Source organism: Dermacentor silvarum, chromosome 1, assembly GCF_013339745.2.
Source record: "Dermacentor silvarum isolate Dsil-2018 chromosome 1, BIME_Dsil_1.4, whole genome shotgun sequence".
Taxonomy (NCBI): Eukaryota; Metazoa; Arthropoda; class Arachnida; order Ixodida; family Ixodidae; genus Dermacentor; species Dermacentor silvarum.
In genome coordinates, this window is record NC_051154.1 from 15,469,419 (window position 1) to 15,484,338 (window position 14,920).

Genomic DNA, 14,920 nt, shown 5'->3' on the forward strand with positions numbered 1-14,920 from the left:
ATACAGTCTTCGCGGGAACCAGAAAATAAAACGTATCATCCAAAAATCGTATCTTTCAAAGCAATCCCCAAAATGTGTAGAAAACAGGCTTACTTGGTGACAAACTCGCTAGCAAAGCTTCCTGTGGTGCCGAGTGATACTGCTTTGCATAACACGCGTGTTATGCAGAGCAGCATCACGACACCACATGAACTGCAGCCCACACACTTTTATTTAGCAACTTTAAAACAGCTCGTCAGTTTTTGCTGAACTTTCTTTTTTTCAAAGTCCATAAACAAGTTCTTTTAAAAGATAAGTTCCTTGACATAGCTACGGTGGTCACGGCACCACGAGGCCAAGATTTCCGAAACAAAGGAACACCGTAGAGCAGCGGGCTACAACAAGCGATACCACTGGTGGACGAGGGCAGGCTTTTCATTCAGCCACGTGACTGATGAAGATCTCGCCTGAAAAGCCAACCAAAACAAGCGCGAGTGAAAGCTGGCGCGAGTAGACATTGTAACACCATGTTACACTGTACATGGTGTTCTATGGACAAGAAGTTATGAATAGTTAAATACTTCGTCATGTCAAGAATTTTGTTATATTGAAGTTCATTATATTGAGGTTTAACTGTATTTGTAACTGTAACACATTTCTTTTTAGCAGTGATCATTAAATGGCACATTAGTTGTTTCATATATGACAGCTTGTAGTGAAGTTCCCTGTTAATTCCGCTATAATGTGAAGTTTGGCTGCAATACCATTTCTAAGACAATGCTGACTATGCGTGCGAAAATAGCGGTCGGGCGGGTCTGCGTGACACCAGTTTCCGGTGCCACGGCCGATCTGGAGGCGCTCCCTTCCTTCTTTAAAGAGCTAGCGTGTGCCTCCAGACCGGCCGTGCGCATACATCACTGAAGGGGGCAACTCTCAATGGGCTGCTTCGCTTGGGCTCATTTGGCGCCGGGGCGTGCGGCAATTTAAATCGGTCCTGGAATACTCCCTCCCATGGCACGAAAAACCTGCTTCGCAGCAGCTTTTGTGGCGCGCAGCGCGCGTTTTTCCTCTAGTGTCGCCAGCCCTTAACACGTTGTTCGTGGGTCATTGGAATATAATTTAATCTAGTACACTTGAATATAAAGCTACGAGTTTCAGAAATACCAGTTTGCAGTCGTATCATTCAATTTCAGGTGAAAACGCGATCATATCAACCGCATAAAAATACATTGCTCTTTGGGGCATTGGCCAGGAAACGAAAAAAAAACAACTTATCCCGAAAAACGTATTACGCAGAATCGTATCAACGAGGTTCCACTGTACATGGTGTTCTATGGACAAGAAGTTATGAACAGTCAAATACTTTGTCATGTCAAGAATTTTGTTATATTGAAGTTCATTATATTGAGGTTTAACTGTATTTGTAACTGTAACACATTTCTTTTTAGCAGTGATCATTAAATGGCACATTAGTTGTTTCATATATAACAGTTGTAGTGAAGTTCCCTGTTAATTCCGCTATAAAGTGAAGTTTGGCTGCAATACCATTTCTAAGAACAATTAGGTCTTCGCTCTAGCTGGAGGCACTCATAAGTTCTAAATGACATCTTAAAAAATTTAACAACTAGTCATTCTGTGTATAGTAAAATACTTTTATACACAGCACAAATGTGATAAGGTTTTTGAAAAGTTGCAGTAGAAGGCAGGCAGTCTTTTGAGGAAAATTAAGGCACCCTCCTGCATGCACAAGAATATTTTCCGCAAGTGTTTGTGACAGCATTGTCTAGCGACTGGGAAAGTTTGTTTACCGGGTTCAAGAACTGCTGTAGAGCTTGTTTGGAAATGTAAAACAGAATGGCCTGAGCAGAGTGTTATTTTTTTTTAGGTATTTCACTGCTTTTGTTTGGATTTCACAGTGGGAATGGACAAATAATACTACTTTCAGCATTCTCAATGTGCAAGAATCTTGCATTAAATTAAAGAGACCCAGTTTTTTATTGTCGAAGATGTTAAACTTGTAGGATAATGGCAAATATCAACCACGTCATTGTGTTGTGTTTCTCAGTTAGGTTATGCTCTGTATTTTATTTATTATACTCAACCGCCATGGTGGCTCAGTGGGGTATGGCTTTCTGCTGTTGAACATAAGGTTGCGGGTTCAATGCCCGGCTGCATTACGATAGAGGGAGAATGCAAAGATGCTTGTGTACTTAGATTCAGCTGCACCTAACGAACTGCAGGTGTCAAAATTAATCCAGAGTCCTCCACTACGGTGTACCTCATAGGCCCAGCGTTGCTCTGGGGCGTTAAACACCCACGAATCAATCAAATCAATTTATTATGCTCTCTTTGTAGGTTCGGAAGTACAAGCGCTTGACACAGCTAACAATTGAAAACAGAGCACTTGGTAAGTACTTGTTAAGTGGATGTGTTTAGAATATACCTTGCAACATTTGATTGTCTTTGATTTGACGTTAAGCATAGATCAACTGTATGCAAACCTATGGGGTAAAAGCAATTAACTGGTGACATCTGAAAGTTACATTTGGGATACTATAGATGCCAGAGTCAAGGGCTGCTATTCCTATTCTTTTTTCCAAAAGCAGCGCCAAATTCTCTGGTTTTTGTTGCTTGCCAATGCTGCCATGTGGCTGGAATGTGGGAACTGGTGTGCAGAACTGTCATGACTGAGTGTGTTGATGCATCACTTAGCATAAACAGAATAATGAAGAAAATGCTGCCATTACGTAGGGCTTTGATGCTGTTGTTGAAGCTCTGCAAGGGCCTGTGGAGGGTAGGGGTGCGATCGCGCAGACAGCTCGGTTTTCCGTTCCTTCGCTTGCCTTCTCGTGATCGGTCAGAATTGTGATTGCTTCAGCGGCCATCAGAGACAGCGGGGTGGTACCGCAGCTTTCCCACTTTGTGACGTAGCAGTCAAACCGAACGTGCGGAAAGCGAGGTGTTTGCGTGATCGCACCATAGGTAGGCACATTAGAGCATAAGTGCTGAGGGTGTTGAGCATGTGAACCTTCCTCTCATGCACGAGAAGCACGTGTTACTTCGAATACATTTGTGTTGACTGCACACTGAGGGGGGGGGGGTAAGCTAGTTTATTGTTTTTTTTTTTTTTTTTCGTGTGGTTTGGCAACCGTGTGGTCTCCAGGCACCGCCGGAAATGGCCTGGAGACCGCACGGTTGGCACGGTCCCCTTGGGCAACGCCTTCTGGAGGCTACCCACAGTATCCCGTCAACGAAACGTACTATCGTTCGCTGATGCAAAGTAGTCGTAGTTTATTATTTTTATTGAATAATCGTGTAATTATGTGAAGATACGAGAACTGAAGCCACGCTTTGCGCAAGGACACGTTCCGAAGCGTGCAGTGAAAAGAAGATCCGCTTGCTGCACTGCAGTACGAGACCGTGTGACTGGCGGTGGCAGGCATCACTCTCGGTGCCACTGTGGTGCCTGCGCTTAGCAGACTAGGGGTATATTCTAGTCACTATAGTGGCGCTAAGGGACAGTGAATGCATGGAAGTTGTATCCTGTCAAAAATGCTTGTTTTGAATTTGCCATGTGCACATTTTGAAACGAGAAGAGCAGATCGCAATGAGTGACTACCATATTTAGGCAATTCTAACAATAACCTTTTTTCCAAGAAAATTAGTCCGAGAATTGCCTGTGCATTGTTAGATATGAAACCAAAAGCATGTTCGTGGAGTTGATTCCAGTCTACTGTCAGAGCCACCATCATTGCCATTCTCATCAGAAGATGGCGACATAATGAGTTTTCGCATCGGATAGTAACAACGGGGTTCCGCTTTCAAACTTTAGTTACTCAATCTCATTCAGAAGCTAAGTTATTTTACATGCTAAGCTAGCAGCAACAAAGTTGTGTCACGTGTTTTTGGCACTCCAGAGATGTGCATGCATCGCATGAACTGATCAAGTGGTTAGTCTAGACAAGGGGCACCAACTCATTTGTGAATGAAGCAAAGGGATTCAAGAAATCCAAAATATCAAATATGATGGACCTCAAGGAGGGCGACATGATAAAAAGCTGTCCGAGGTGGATGACGATGGATATTAAGTGTAAAGAAATTTCCATTCTCTAAGCATAAACTCTGTAGGATTCATCTTATTTCTGATTGCCAGAATCGAATGCATGGTAGACTTTTCGCATTATAATATATCAGATCGCATTATTAAAATCAGATAAGTACTGCCATATGAAGTAGCGGTGTGTGCGGATGCTTTTTCTGTCTTTCTTTCTCTTTTTTTCTTTTAAGTTCAGCCTGTCAGATACAGTCAAACCTCGATATAACGAGCCTCGATTTAACGAAATTCGCGATGTAACAAACTATTTTCATTTCCTGATCTTAGCTCCATTGAAAACCATGTATTTTTTTCACGATTTAACGAAGTACAGTGGAATCTCGATGATACGATCACGGCTAATACGAATTTCCGGATGATACGAATTTTCCGTAGTCCCGACCGAGCCCCATTACTTTGCAACGTGCTAGAGTACGGTTGTTACGAATAAACGCCGCCCCACCGACGGCAGCGAAAGAGAACGGCGCGCAGTCACGGGCGCTTTCTCCCTTTCTCTTTTGGTTCGGAGGCGCGGACGCGACGCCGGACAGCGCAGAGGCCACGACTGGGCGCGAAGAGTTTGAAGCGGTGGCACTTTTGTTACTTTTGTGCTTTTCCTCCTTTCCGGCGGCCGCCCATCGGACAGAGTGGCTGCTGTGCTTCGGGCCGCGTTCTTTGCGTTTGCGCCATTTTGCCTAGTCGAGCGAGCTATGTCGACCGAGATACGATCTCGGCTGATTCGCGCGGCGGTGTGCCGAGGCGGGGGAGCCTCCGTTGGTGCGTCTTCCGTCGACTGCGTTATCGGTGCCGATGACACAGGGCGATTGTCGGTTTCGCTGCTGGAGTCACACGGTGCAAGATAGCGCGGCACGTAATCCACGATGCAAGGTAGCGCGGCATGTTCAGTCGGGTGCTCCTCCGCTTCTCCCGCTAATCGCCGTATGTTTCTTGCCGTAGGAGGCTTGCGCTTCCGTATTCCGAAGGCGTGCTTCGTCCAAAATTTCTTCTCCAACGAGCGACGATCCATCACTAATGTGGGAGTTCTCAGTAATCCGAATTCTGCGTGTCAAGTGAAGACGCCGGCATGGTTTACGAAGCAGACAACTGTGGTTGCCATCTTGCCCCTGCCACAGCAGCAACCAATGGAGAGACGCCTTTCTGCACGGCAGCCAATCGGAGGCCCGCTTTCATCGGAGGGCCCGTGTGACTACCTATCGCAGACCCGCGCTTCTTTTGAGTTTGCGCGTTTGTTACAAGATGGCGACGACGGACTAATTGAGAAGCGGAACGGCGAAACTTTGAGCTTTTGAACAATACCAAGATGGCGGCGCTTGGGGGCGGGAAATACGAGATATGTCTCCGTGAATTGTGGTGATCTGGCGCAATTTAAAGCTGTTTTCTCGCCCTGCGCACTGACGAATAAATCATTTTCAGCCACTTTTAGTGCGTTTTCAGCCAAACCATTTTGATACAGCGTAGATTAGGCGTTGCAGATACCGAAACGCGTGGTTTTCAAAAATCAATTTTTCTCGCGATTTTCGCGATCTGATCCCCTGATCCCCCCATAATTTGGTTAGTTTTAATTGTGTTTCGATGGTACGAATTTCGGCTAATACGAATATTTTTCATGACCCCGTGAGATTCGTATCATCGAGATTCCACTGTAATTTCGTGACACGGTTTTCGGCCATTTCAAGCATGTACTTGGCTCCTTTATGGCTAGTAAATCTAGCACAGAACTATAAAAATGTCGGCCAAGGCCAAAGTTATTTCAACCACCCTTCTGCATTAAAAGTTTGAGCAGCAAATACGCTGTCAAAGCGCGCGTGTGCAGGGACATGGTAGGCGGGAAACGCCGCTGCGCCATTTGTCGCGTTGGTAAACAAGTTGTGGAGGCGGGGTGCGCGGAAGCTCGCAGCGCTTGGAAAAAGCCGAGAGCTGACGATTCCCTCTGCGCAAGGGGGATGGGGAGAGAGTGAACGCGCAGTAACGTGATCAAGCACGTGCTAGGGGAGGGGGCAGAAACGTGCACCTATCTGTGTGCATCTGCGCACGTCTCCTCCTCGTGCACGACCATGTGGAGGTAATCTTTCTGTGGCAATTGCAAACGCCAAGACGAAACGGTTTGTGCCTTGGTGTGGATTGGGTTCCCGCGCGTCTAGTGTTGGTGATCACGTATCCCAAGTTTTTGAGACACGGTGCAAAGTGTTTGCTCGCGTTGTGACAGCGAGATTTTGGTCATTGAGTGAGATCTGTTAAGGTTCGCCTGAGTGCACGTGACACCGATAAAACTACAAACCTTTAAATTGTAGGCGCCGGTTACATTAAGCAAGGTTTACGGTGCCGTGCAACACTACGCACGCAAATCTTGGACGCTGCGAGCCACGTCGATGCATTGCTCTCGGCACGATCTGCACCACACGCACTGGCGCTCATAACCGCGCTATTATGGCCTGACCTTATTGAGATTTGTTTGTAAGTGCTTACTAACAAGGTACTATCCACCAGGAATGCTGTGGGAATTTTTTACTGTGGAAAGTTTAATACCTCGAATTAACGTGATGCGCAATTTAACAAAGTTTTTCACTGCAAGTACAACTTCGACTGTAGTTGGATCAGTTCTCTTGTTCCCACCAAAGTCGAATTAAGAGAAGCCAACTGTATTTAGTTATCTGGCCACTGGCCATTGTATTTATAAGTACATAGAAATACATACACAAAGTGGTGGGAATTTAAGGAAGCTGCAGGAGCTATCGGGTGGTCTCATGAGCGAAGTTATTGGCTTAATGCTTCCTTTACAGGAGTAACCTTTGGCTTGTGTGTTCATGACAGCATTGTCTGGTGACCTAGCATATTACATGTTCAAAAGTTTTGCAAGGCCTAAAGATGGAGGCGTGCACTGTGACTCATCAATAGCCCAGTTGTAGCTTTGAGCTGTAAAAGTCAATAAATGCTTGTTATGCAAGTGCTACTAATTTTTATAAAATTTCACTTATTGCAGTACTTATTGCAGTAAATTCAACTTAGAGTATTGTACAGCTTGTAGGTGGCTGCACTATACTTGTTGTCATTCTCTAGAGCACTTAGCATTTTGCGTGTAGATCACAATGACTTCTCCAGTGAATGCGGTGTAATTCATAAGGTGTATGCACGAGTTATTTTCCCTAGCTATCACTGTCCAAGTTAGAGTGTGTTACATGAGACATCGCTTTTTTTTCTTTCTTTTTTGCAGAAAGCTTAGAAAAGATACAACCAGGTGACTGTGTTGTGTGTTTCAACAAGAGCGACATCTACCAAGTGAGCCTACAAATTGAACGCCAAGGCTTGGAGTGTGCCGTCATCTACGGTGGACTGCCACCTGGCACCAAGCTGGCCCAGGCACAAAAATTCAATGATCCTGATCATCCATGCAAGGTGCTTGTGGCAACCGATGCCATCGGTATGGGCCTCAACCTCAGCATTGGCCGTGTCATCTTCTACTCCCTCGTTAAGCCAGCAATAAATGAGCGTGGCGAACGACAGATGGACACTATCTCTACATCTCAGGTACTGCTTCACAGGAAGTCAACAGATTTGTAACTGTAGGGGTCTGAAGCTCTAAGGTCTAAGCATTCGTCTGACTACAGTGTCGGTGAAGAAGTTGGTATAGTAAAACTTTCTAATAATACTTTATGGCACGCACAAACTGTTAAGTGTGATGAAGCTAAAGAAAAGCGAGAATCAATAAAAAATTAACAGCCCGTAATAAATGTATCTGGATCACATTTACCGTTGTTTAAGTGGCTCGGCCGCGCATATTGACTCATTTCAGGGTGCAACAATGTGGCTCAAATGCGCAGATATGTATGTTTTGCTACGTTTTGGCATTGCTTCATATCAGCGATGCACTTCTCCAATATTTGACGCTAACAACGATCTGTGGCTGTATACAGTGGAATCTCGATGATATGATCACGGCTAATACGAATTTCCAGATGATACGAATTTTTCTGTGGTCCCGGCCGAGCCCCATTACTTTGCAATGTGCTAGAGAACGGTTGTTGCGAATCGATTTTCGACCCGCGTCGGTTGATACGAATAAACGCCGCCCCACCAACGGTTGCGAAAGAGAACAGCGCGCAGTCACGCGCTTTCTCCCTTTCTCTTTTGGCGCGGACGCGGCGCCAGACAGCGCGCAGGCCGCGACCGGGCGCGAAGAGTTTGAAGCGGTGGCGCTTTTGTTGCTTTTGTGGTTTTCCCCACACAGGTGTGGGCAAGCGCGGCCAGCCGCAGCGAGCGAAGGTTTGTGCGGTCTATCGCTTCAACGGAAACTGAGCGGCGTAAGCACAGTGCTTACAAAGGCCAGAGCCGTGTGGAGATCGCTTTCAAGATACGGTGCGCGCGACAACACCGACAGCCGGCACAGGCGCAAAGTACAAGAACGCATTTGTTGGCAGAGTAGAAGCCCCCCCCCTCCCTCCCTCCCTCCCGCGCTGCCTTCCCGCTTTGCTCCTTTCGCGTGGGAGATTGCGTCGCCAGTTACCCTTGCGCCTGGTTGCAAGATACGCATTTGGTACCACAGCACAACGTCGCCCCCCCTCCCTCCCATACCCTCGCGGCCTTTCGCGCGACGGAAGTCGGAAGTCTCGTTTGCTCTCCGCTGTGCGTTCGCTCTCCGTGAAGGCGCGTGCTTTCACTCGCACATACGGCGCGCAGCAACGATTTTATCACCCTTGGACTTATGCTCCACGTCTTATGCTCCTCCTCCACATCGCCCTCGTTGATCTGCTCTCCCATTGGTCGGCGCACCTTGTTGAGAAGCGTGCTCGCTACCGCCCTTGGCGAGATTTTCCCGCGGAAGCCGCATTATAATCGGTATTTCGTCTCATGCGGCTGCACTGTAAGCGGTATGCGTATACATGAAGTTCTTTGGGAGGATAAATGGGAGACGGAAAAAGCCGTGTTGTAGCCAGTTCTGCACTATAAAGGGTTACGTTATAAGTGGTCTATACTGTAAATGCTTTTTACGTACGTGTGCCTGAGTGAGTTCACCTCTGACTCTTGAATTTAGCTAGTTTTAATTGTATTTCGATGATACGAATTTCGGCTAATACGAATATTTTTCGTGACCCCATGAAATTCGTATCATCGAGATTCCACTGTATGTTGATGTAAACAAGTGCACCGCTTTGGTAAATCTGATGCTGAAGGCTGTGCTCAAAGACTTCTTGAATATGCGAAATGTCTAAAGAATGTGTAAAAAGAATACAAACAGCGAGGTGCAAGTGAAGAAATCAGTGCCAACAAACTTCAAGGCAACCACGTTGGCACAGGGAACTCAGCATGTCTTTGTCGGCCGCACTGTTAGCACAATAGTGCACTAAAGCCTGCTCACCCATGCAGTAGTCGGCGAATGCAACATGGCTTCCAGGAATAACATGCTGCCCTGGAGAAACTATTAATAATTGTTTGCGTTCCACGAAACGCACAACCGATGTGCACTCAACATGGGCGCAGGTACACAAATCAACTGGCGAAAGCCTTGGCACCCTTCCAAAACGTTTCCAGTGGCGTGCGGCATTGGGCAGTATAGGAAAATGAAAAAGGCGGATGCTTATGCTTGCTGGCACTGCAGGAAGGTGCATGGTAATAATGCAGTCTGTATCAGCTGTTCATGTTTTTTCTTTTTTTTTTCTTGCATGTTTTTACTGTTGTGAAGCCTGTGGTGCACGCATGCAATACTCAAGGACATTGTTGAATTGATACTGTGACAATGTTATTTTGGTGACTCATGATAAAAAATGCCGTTTTTATTGGTGCTACTATGAGTAATAAATTATATGAAGTCAAGCTTCTGCGTATAGGTTTTCGTAAATAATCAACGCAGGCACCCATAAGTAAGGGCATTGTTGACAAAGCATTGTGAGCATTTAGCACACCTTACTATGTGGTTGTAGGGTTGAAGGAATAGGTCTGGTATACTCAGATTTAAACCTTGCTGTTGACTGGGTGGCTATTATCCATTAGTTATGGCAAGCTTTTTCAGATCCTTCTGACCTTTAGAACCCTGCTTTTCTGGTTTCGTCTCTTGCAGGCACTCCAGATTGCGGGCCGAGCAGGCCGTTTTGGGAGTCGGTATGAGGTTGGCCGGGCGACAACAATGAAGCCACAGGACCTACCTGCACTGAAGCAAATCCTTGCTGCCCCTGTGGAGCAGATTGAAGCAGCAGGCCTGCACCCAACTGCAGAGCAGATTGAGCTCTTTGCTTACCATTTGCCCCATGCAACTCTGGCCAACCTTGTGGTGCGTTTATGCTGCTTTGAGTTGCATCATTCGTGCAATTAGTGTCTGCTGCAATAGAGTACAACTCCGTGTGATTATCGTAAGCTGCCATTTGCTAACAAAGAAAGAAAATACTGTTGTAGTATATGCATTTCATCATAAAAGAAGCTAGCTCTTGCAGAGACATGGACTGGTTTCGCCACCAGTGGGCAGCTGAAAGATGCTCTGTTGATAGCAGCAGTGACAGGATGGCTTTGTTGGTGCAGCAGTTCATGTGAAGATGCTGTTTTGTTTTTCACCACACTTTGAGATCACAAAATGGTTTTGCATGATTGAAGTGAAACAGCATAACCTGTGACGCCATCCTGATACTGGCACTCTCCCTGCTGTTATCTTTGGTAGGTGGCGAAAACAGTCCACATCTCTGCATCAGCTAGCTTCTCTGATAATGAAGAGCACATGCAATGTTGCTTTCTGGATGAACTAGGCAAGTAATGATGCCAAGCAAGAAGTGCTATCTTCTTGCTAAATTTTTAGTTGGAACAAAATGGCAACAAGTACAAAACCTTTTGCAAGAAAGGGGTTAGAATAAAGATGCAGATCACTGTAAGCAAAGTGACTGACCCCTCAAAACTTGAAGCATGATTTCGACAGAAGGGCTGAACTTTCTAGGGGACAAAGCAAAGAAAGTGAGTGTGTGGATGTGCAGAGAGGGGTTGTAAAATATCATCATCAGCCTATTTTTTTGTCCACTGCAGGATGAAGGCCTTTGATCTCCAATTACCTCTATCTTGCACTATGCTTACTGTCTTATCAGGAAATTCGCAATAGCTCACAATAGTCTCCTCCTTTTCATGTGCTCCAGCATGCCCCACTTAGCATTGCCACACCACATCTCAAGTTCTGCGTGCTTGATGCTGCGCTGGCACTGCTGAGTGGGAGCCGACACACATGACCAGTTTGCTTTTGCAAGCAGTCCTAAGGCAAAGCCCCCTTTCAGCGGGGTACGCCATCTTGTATGACTGTTTGCTTACTGGGCCTAGGAAATCGATCGATTTTATTTACAACTTTTTACACATTGCTAAACATTGCTGTTGGAACTGTTCCATGAGCAATGCCAGAAACTGTATGAAATGAATAATTCTGGACCAGTTTTGGCATGTTTGGCACATTGGGGAGTCTCAAAAAATAAAACTTCGACAGGAGGTATCGTTGAACTTGGCCTCCAGTGCTCCTTGTACTTCCCAAATCAAACAGTGCAAAATTGGTCAATTTGGCTACATCATTTTTAAATGACAGCAGCAGTGAAAGCACAAGAACTTCAATCGGGTTGTCTAATTTACTGCTCCGACGTTTATGGTGCTTTAATGGTGCCTCAAACATCGGCACACGATCAGGAGGTGGTGTTGTTTGGATTATTATCTTCAAATAATAGCATGTGCAGTTTATGCTGTCTCGCAGTAGGTTACCTTTAGCGATTTAAGGCTATATGTGCAGTCGACTCCCGTTAATTTTACACTTGCAGAACTACAAGCTTTGGTTGAATTGTCTGAAAGTTAGAAAGAAGAAATGGTGGCAAAATGAACAAATTGAAATCTTTTTCATTAGTAGAATTGACCTGTAATGTTTTTTTGGTTCTTGCTTTCGAAGCGCAACTCAACCAGCATGAGGCAAAGAGTGCCGTCATGTGCTGCCTCAGTGTAACACAACACTAAACAAGTGGAAACAGATGGTTTTATGGGCTGAAGAAGTGCCTGCCACTAAACATTTAAATAAAACAGCTTCACGCCTAGGGAAGCAGTGGGGCATCGTCTGCTGAATTTCTTGTGTTTTCAAGCTTTTAGTAACTCTACTTGAACTCACTTACAGTGTAGACCACTTATAACGTAACCGCTTATAGTGCAGCACCTGATATAGTGCGGTCTTTTCAGACTCCCGTTAATTTTCCCATAGCACTCCATGTATACACGTATCGCTTATAGTGCAGTTGCGGGAAACGAAATACCGGTTACAGTGTGGCTGCCTGGGAGTACGGAAGTCAGCGGAGACGGCGAACGTTCCCCTTAAACGGGCGCCCCAAGGAGTGCTCGAGGAAGAAAGAGAGACGAAGTGGAGGAGAAGCGCACGTGGTGCGAACGAACAGCCAGTGAGGCTGAAACCATAATCGTGAATGCGAGTCGTGAAATGTCACGGCGCGCATAGCGAGCGAGGGCCACGAAACTGCCAGCACCGGCCAACGCTCGCTTCACGATAACGGCAGTAAACGAAACTGCAGGGAGCGGGCGGGGCTGGCACGGCACGGCGAAGGGCGCACGCGGAGACCGTGGAATGTGAGGGAGGAGGGCGGCAGGGAAGCGGATTTCGCCTCGGCAACTCCGCCGCTTTGGTGGCTCCCCTCGCCCTTCCTCGTAGCTCCCTCACTTTTGACTGTCACTGTGCGCGTCCGCCGCCATGCAGGCGCCGCCGCTCCAGATGGCCTGGCGCCAGCTCCCCGAAGTTTCGTTTTCTGCCATTATCGGGAAGCGGGCGTTTGCCGGCGTGGGCAGTTTCGTTGGCCGTCCTGGGACAGCGCTGCTGCTTCCCTCTGCGCCGTAGCCGAAACGTGCAAGGTCAACATGTGACTAGAAAGTAGAGGAAGCATAAAGGAGAAAGAAGGGTTCACTGCCATTTCCTACGCATGGCTATGGTAGCATGGCTGAGACGTCGGCACGTGCACGCATGTTCCGGCGCAACGCAGAATCGGCGACCTTGCCATTTGAGAGAGGGTGAAATTTCCGCCGCGTTTTTTTTTTTGTTCGCGCGCGACATTGACGGGTCTCTCCTAAGCTTTTACTCTATGGCGGCGCCGGAGCAATGCCAGTCGGAGGCGCCGCCGCGTGATTTGGTTCGAATTAACGAGATTCGACTGTAAATTGAATGCAAACGTTCTAGCCGCATTCTTCGACTGTCGCATACACAAGGCGGCTCGGTGTACATGTTTTGCATATGTGCGGGCCTTGAAAATTGTTGCTTTGGTTATAGTGCGGTACCGCTTATAGTGCGGATATTCGCGACTCCGGCGACTTACGTTATAAGCGGTCTGCACTGTATAATGATCCCAGATACAACGGTCTATTGGTTGTAACGACCACATTTCATAGAATTTACGATTTTCTGACCCTGCCTATTGAAACTGCACCCAGCTATAACAAATGTTTTCAAAAGTTCTGTACTGTTACTATGAACCCTTCAAACCCGGTCGCTGTAAAATGAGGGCGCATGCAAAGTTCCGAAACATGGTAGCGCGACCAAACTGGGTGTACTGCAGTGCACTCCCTTTCACACACACACTCCAGTCTGATTGCGCCGAGATGAGCGAGTGCCGCACACAGGTTTCAGAAGCCGAGAGGAAAGTCACTCGCTTTTGTCACTTGCGTGAATGCAGCACTACGTGCAGCTGCCACGTGAAGCTGCAAGGAGTCGGCGGTTATGGTTTGTCGACGCTTTATTTACATTGTTGCTGATAATTGTTTGTGATGGCATTCTACCTTTAGAACTTCACACTTTTTCAGCCAAAGTGACAAAAAAAAACATAAAGTGACATTAAAAAATTATGCGTGGCCCTGCTACCGCAAACACCATAGACCAGCAGAGCTGGGGAAAGCCTAGTAAAGTAGTGGCAAACCACCCACTTAGTTTCCTGGCGCTCAGGATTTCTTCGCGATGTTCTGCGTAGTATCGTGATGAATTGAACCGGCCACGTTCACAAGCCTCCGAATCTTCATTTCTTTGCCTGCGTGAACTCTTGGCTTCCATCAATCTAAACTCGGGATGTTCTCTTCTGTGACGCTTGGTTTCAGCTTCCCTAGCTCTCGCTTCAGTTTTTTCTGGTCGAAACCTGCCGAGCCGCCGCCAGAGGCATCGGCTGCAGTCACGGACACCAGGCGCATTCGGCGCGAACGCGGAGAAACATGGCGCTCTCGCAAGCAGATCCGCTGGCAGCCGTAGCCACCACCGCGGCAACACTAGGCCTAGCCACTTCGACGTTGCTACCAAGTTTCTTGCTGTTCGGTGCCGTGTTTTTTATTGAAACAATTTGCCAGTGTTAGCAGTGACGCTGACTCTGCCTTTGTAATCCTCGCCAATGGCTTCAGAGCTTGGAAAGCAAAACGCGTTGCACAATGTCGGTTCCTAAAAGTCAGCTTCGCCTCAATACAGAAGTATTACGCGGTGAAGCATACCAAGAGTGGGAAGGGGCAATTGTCACGGAACATATGTATTTCTTAATTATGTACGCGTGCCCCCGCCGTTTCCTATCACAGTACAAGCACCAATACGCCTAAAAAGTATACTGGCAGGCCTTTAGAGCTACTTAAGACGTGCCTGTGGCTATTTGAGCCCTTGGGGTAAGTAAAAGGCATGCGTTCATTTTTTCGGACTGCCTGATTTTTCTGACGTTTTCGCAGTCCCTTGAGAGTCCCAAAGATTGGACGTGGACTGTAAAATGACCATTTTTCGCGGAACTATTGAGTTTGTTATAAATTGGTTTGGACTTTACTGCACGTATGAGATGGCACCGGTGGGGGTCAGTGGGTCGAATGAACCAA

General features: G+C 46.8%; 1 protein-coding gene across 1 annotated transcript in view; it reads left to right on the forward strand.

Annotated features, from left to right (window-relative positions):
* LOC119457398 (ATP-dependent RNA helicase SUV3 homolog, mitochondrial) overlaps positions 1–14,920 on the forward strand; it is a 52,025-nt gene that overhangs the window by 17,604 nt on the left and 19,501 nt on the right. The window contains exons 8-10 of the mRNA XM_037718977.2: positions 2,335–2,386; positions 7,305–7,618; positions 10,146–10,355. Coding sequence (XP_037574905.1) covers positions 2,335–2,386; positions 7,305–7,618; positions 10,146–10,355 — 576 coding nt within the window. The remainder of the gene's footprint in view (positions 1–2,334; positions 2,387–7,304; positions 7,619–10,145; positions 10,356–14,920) is intronic.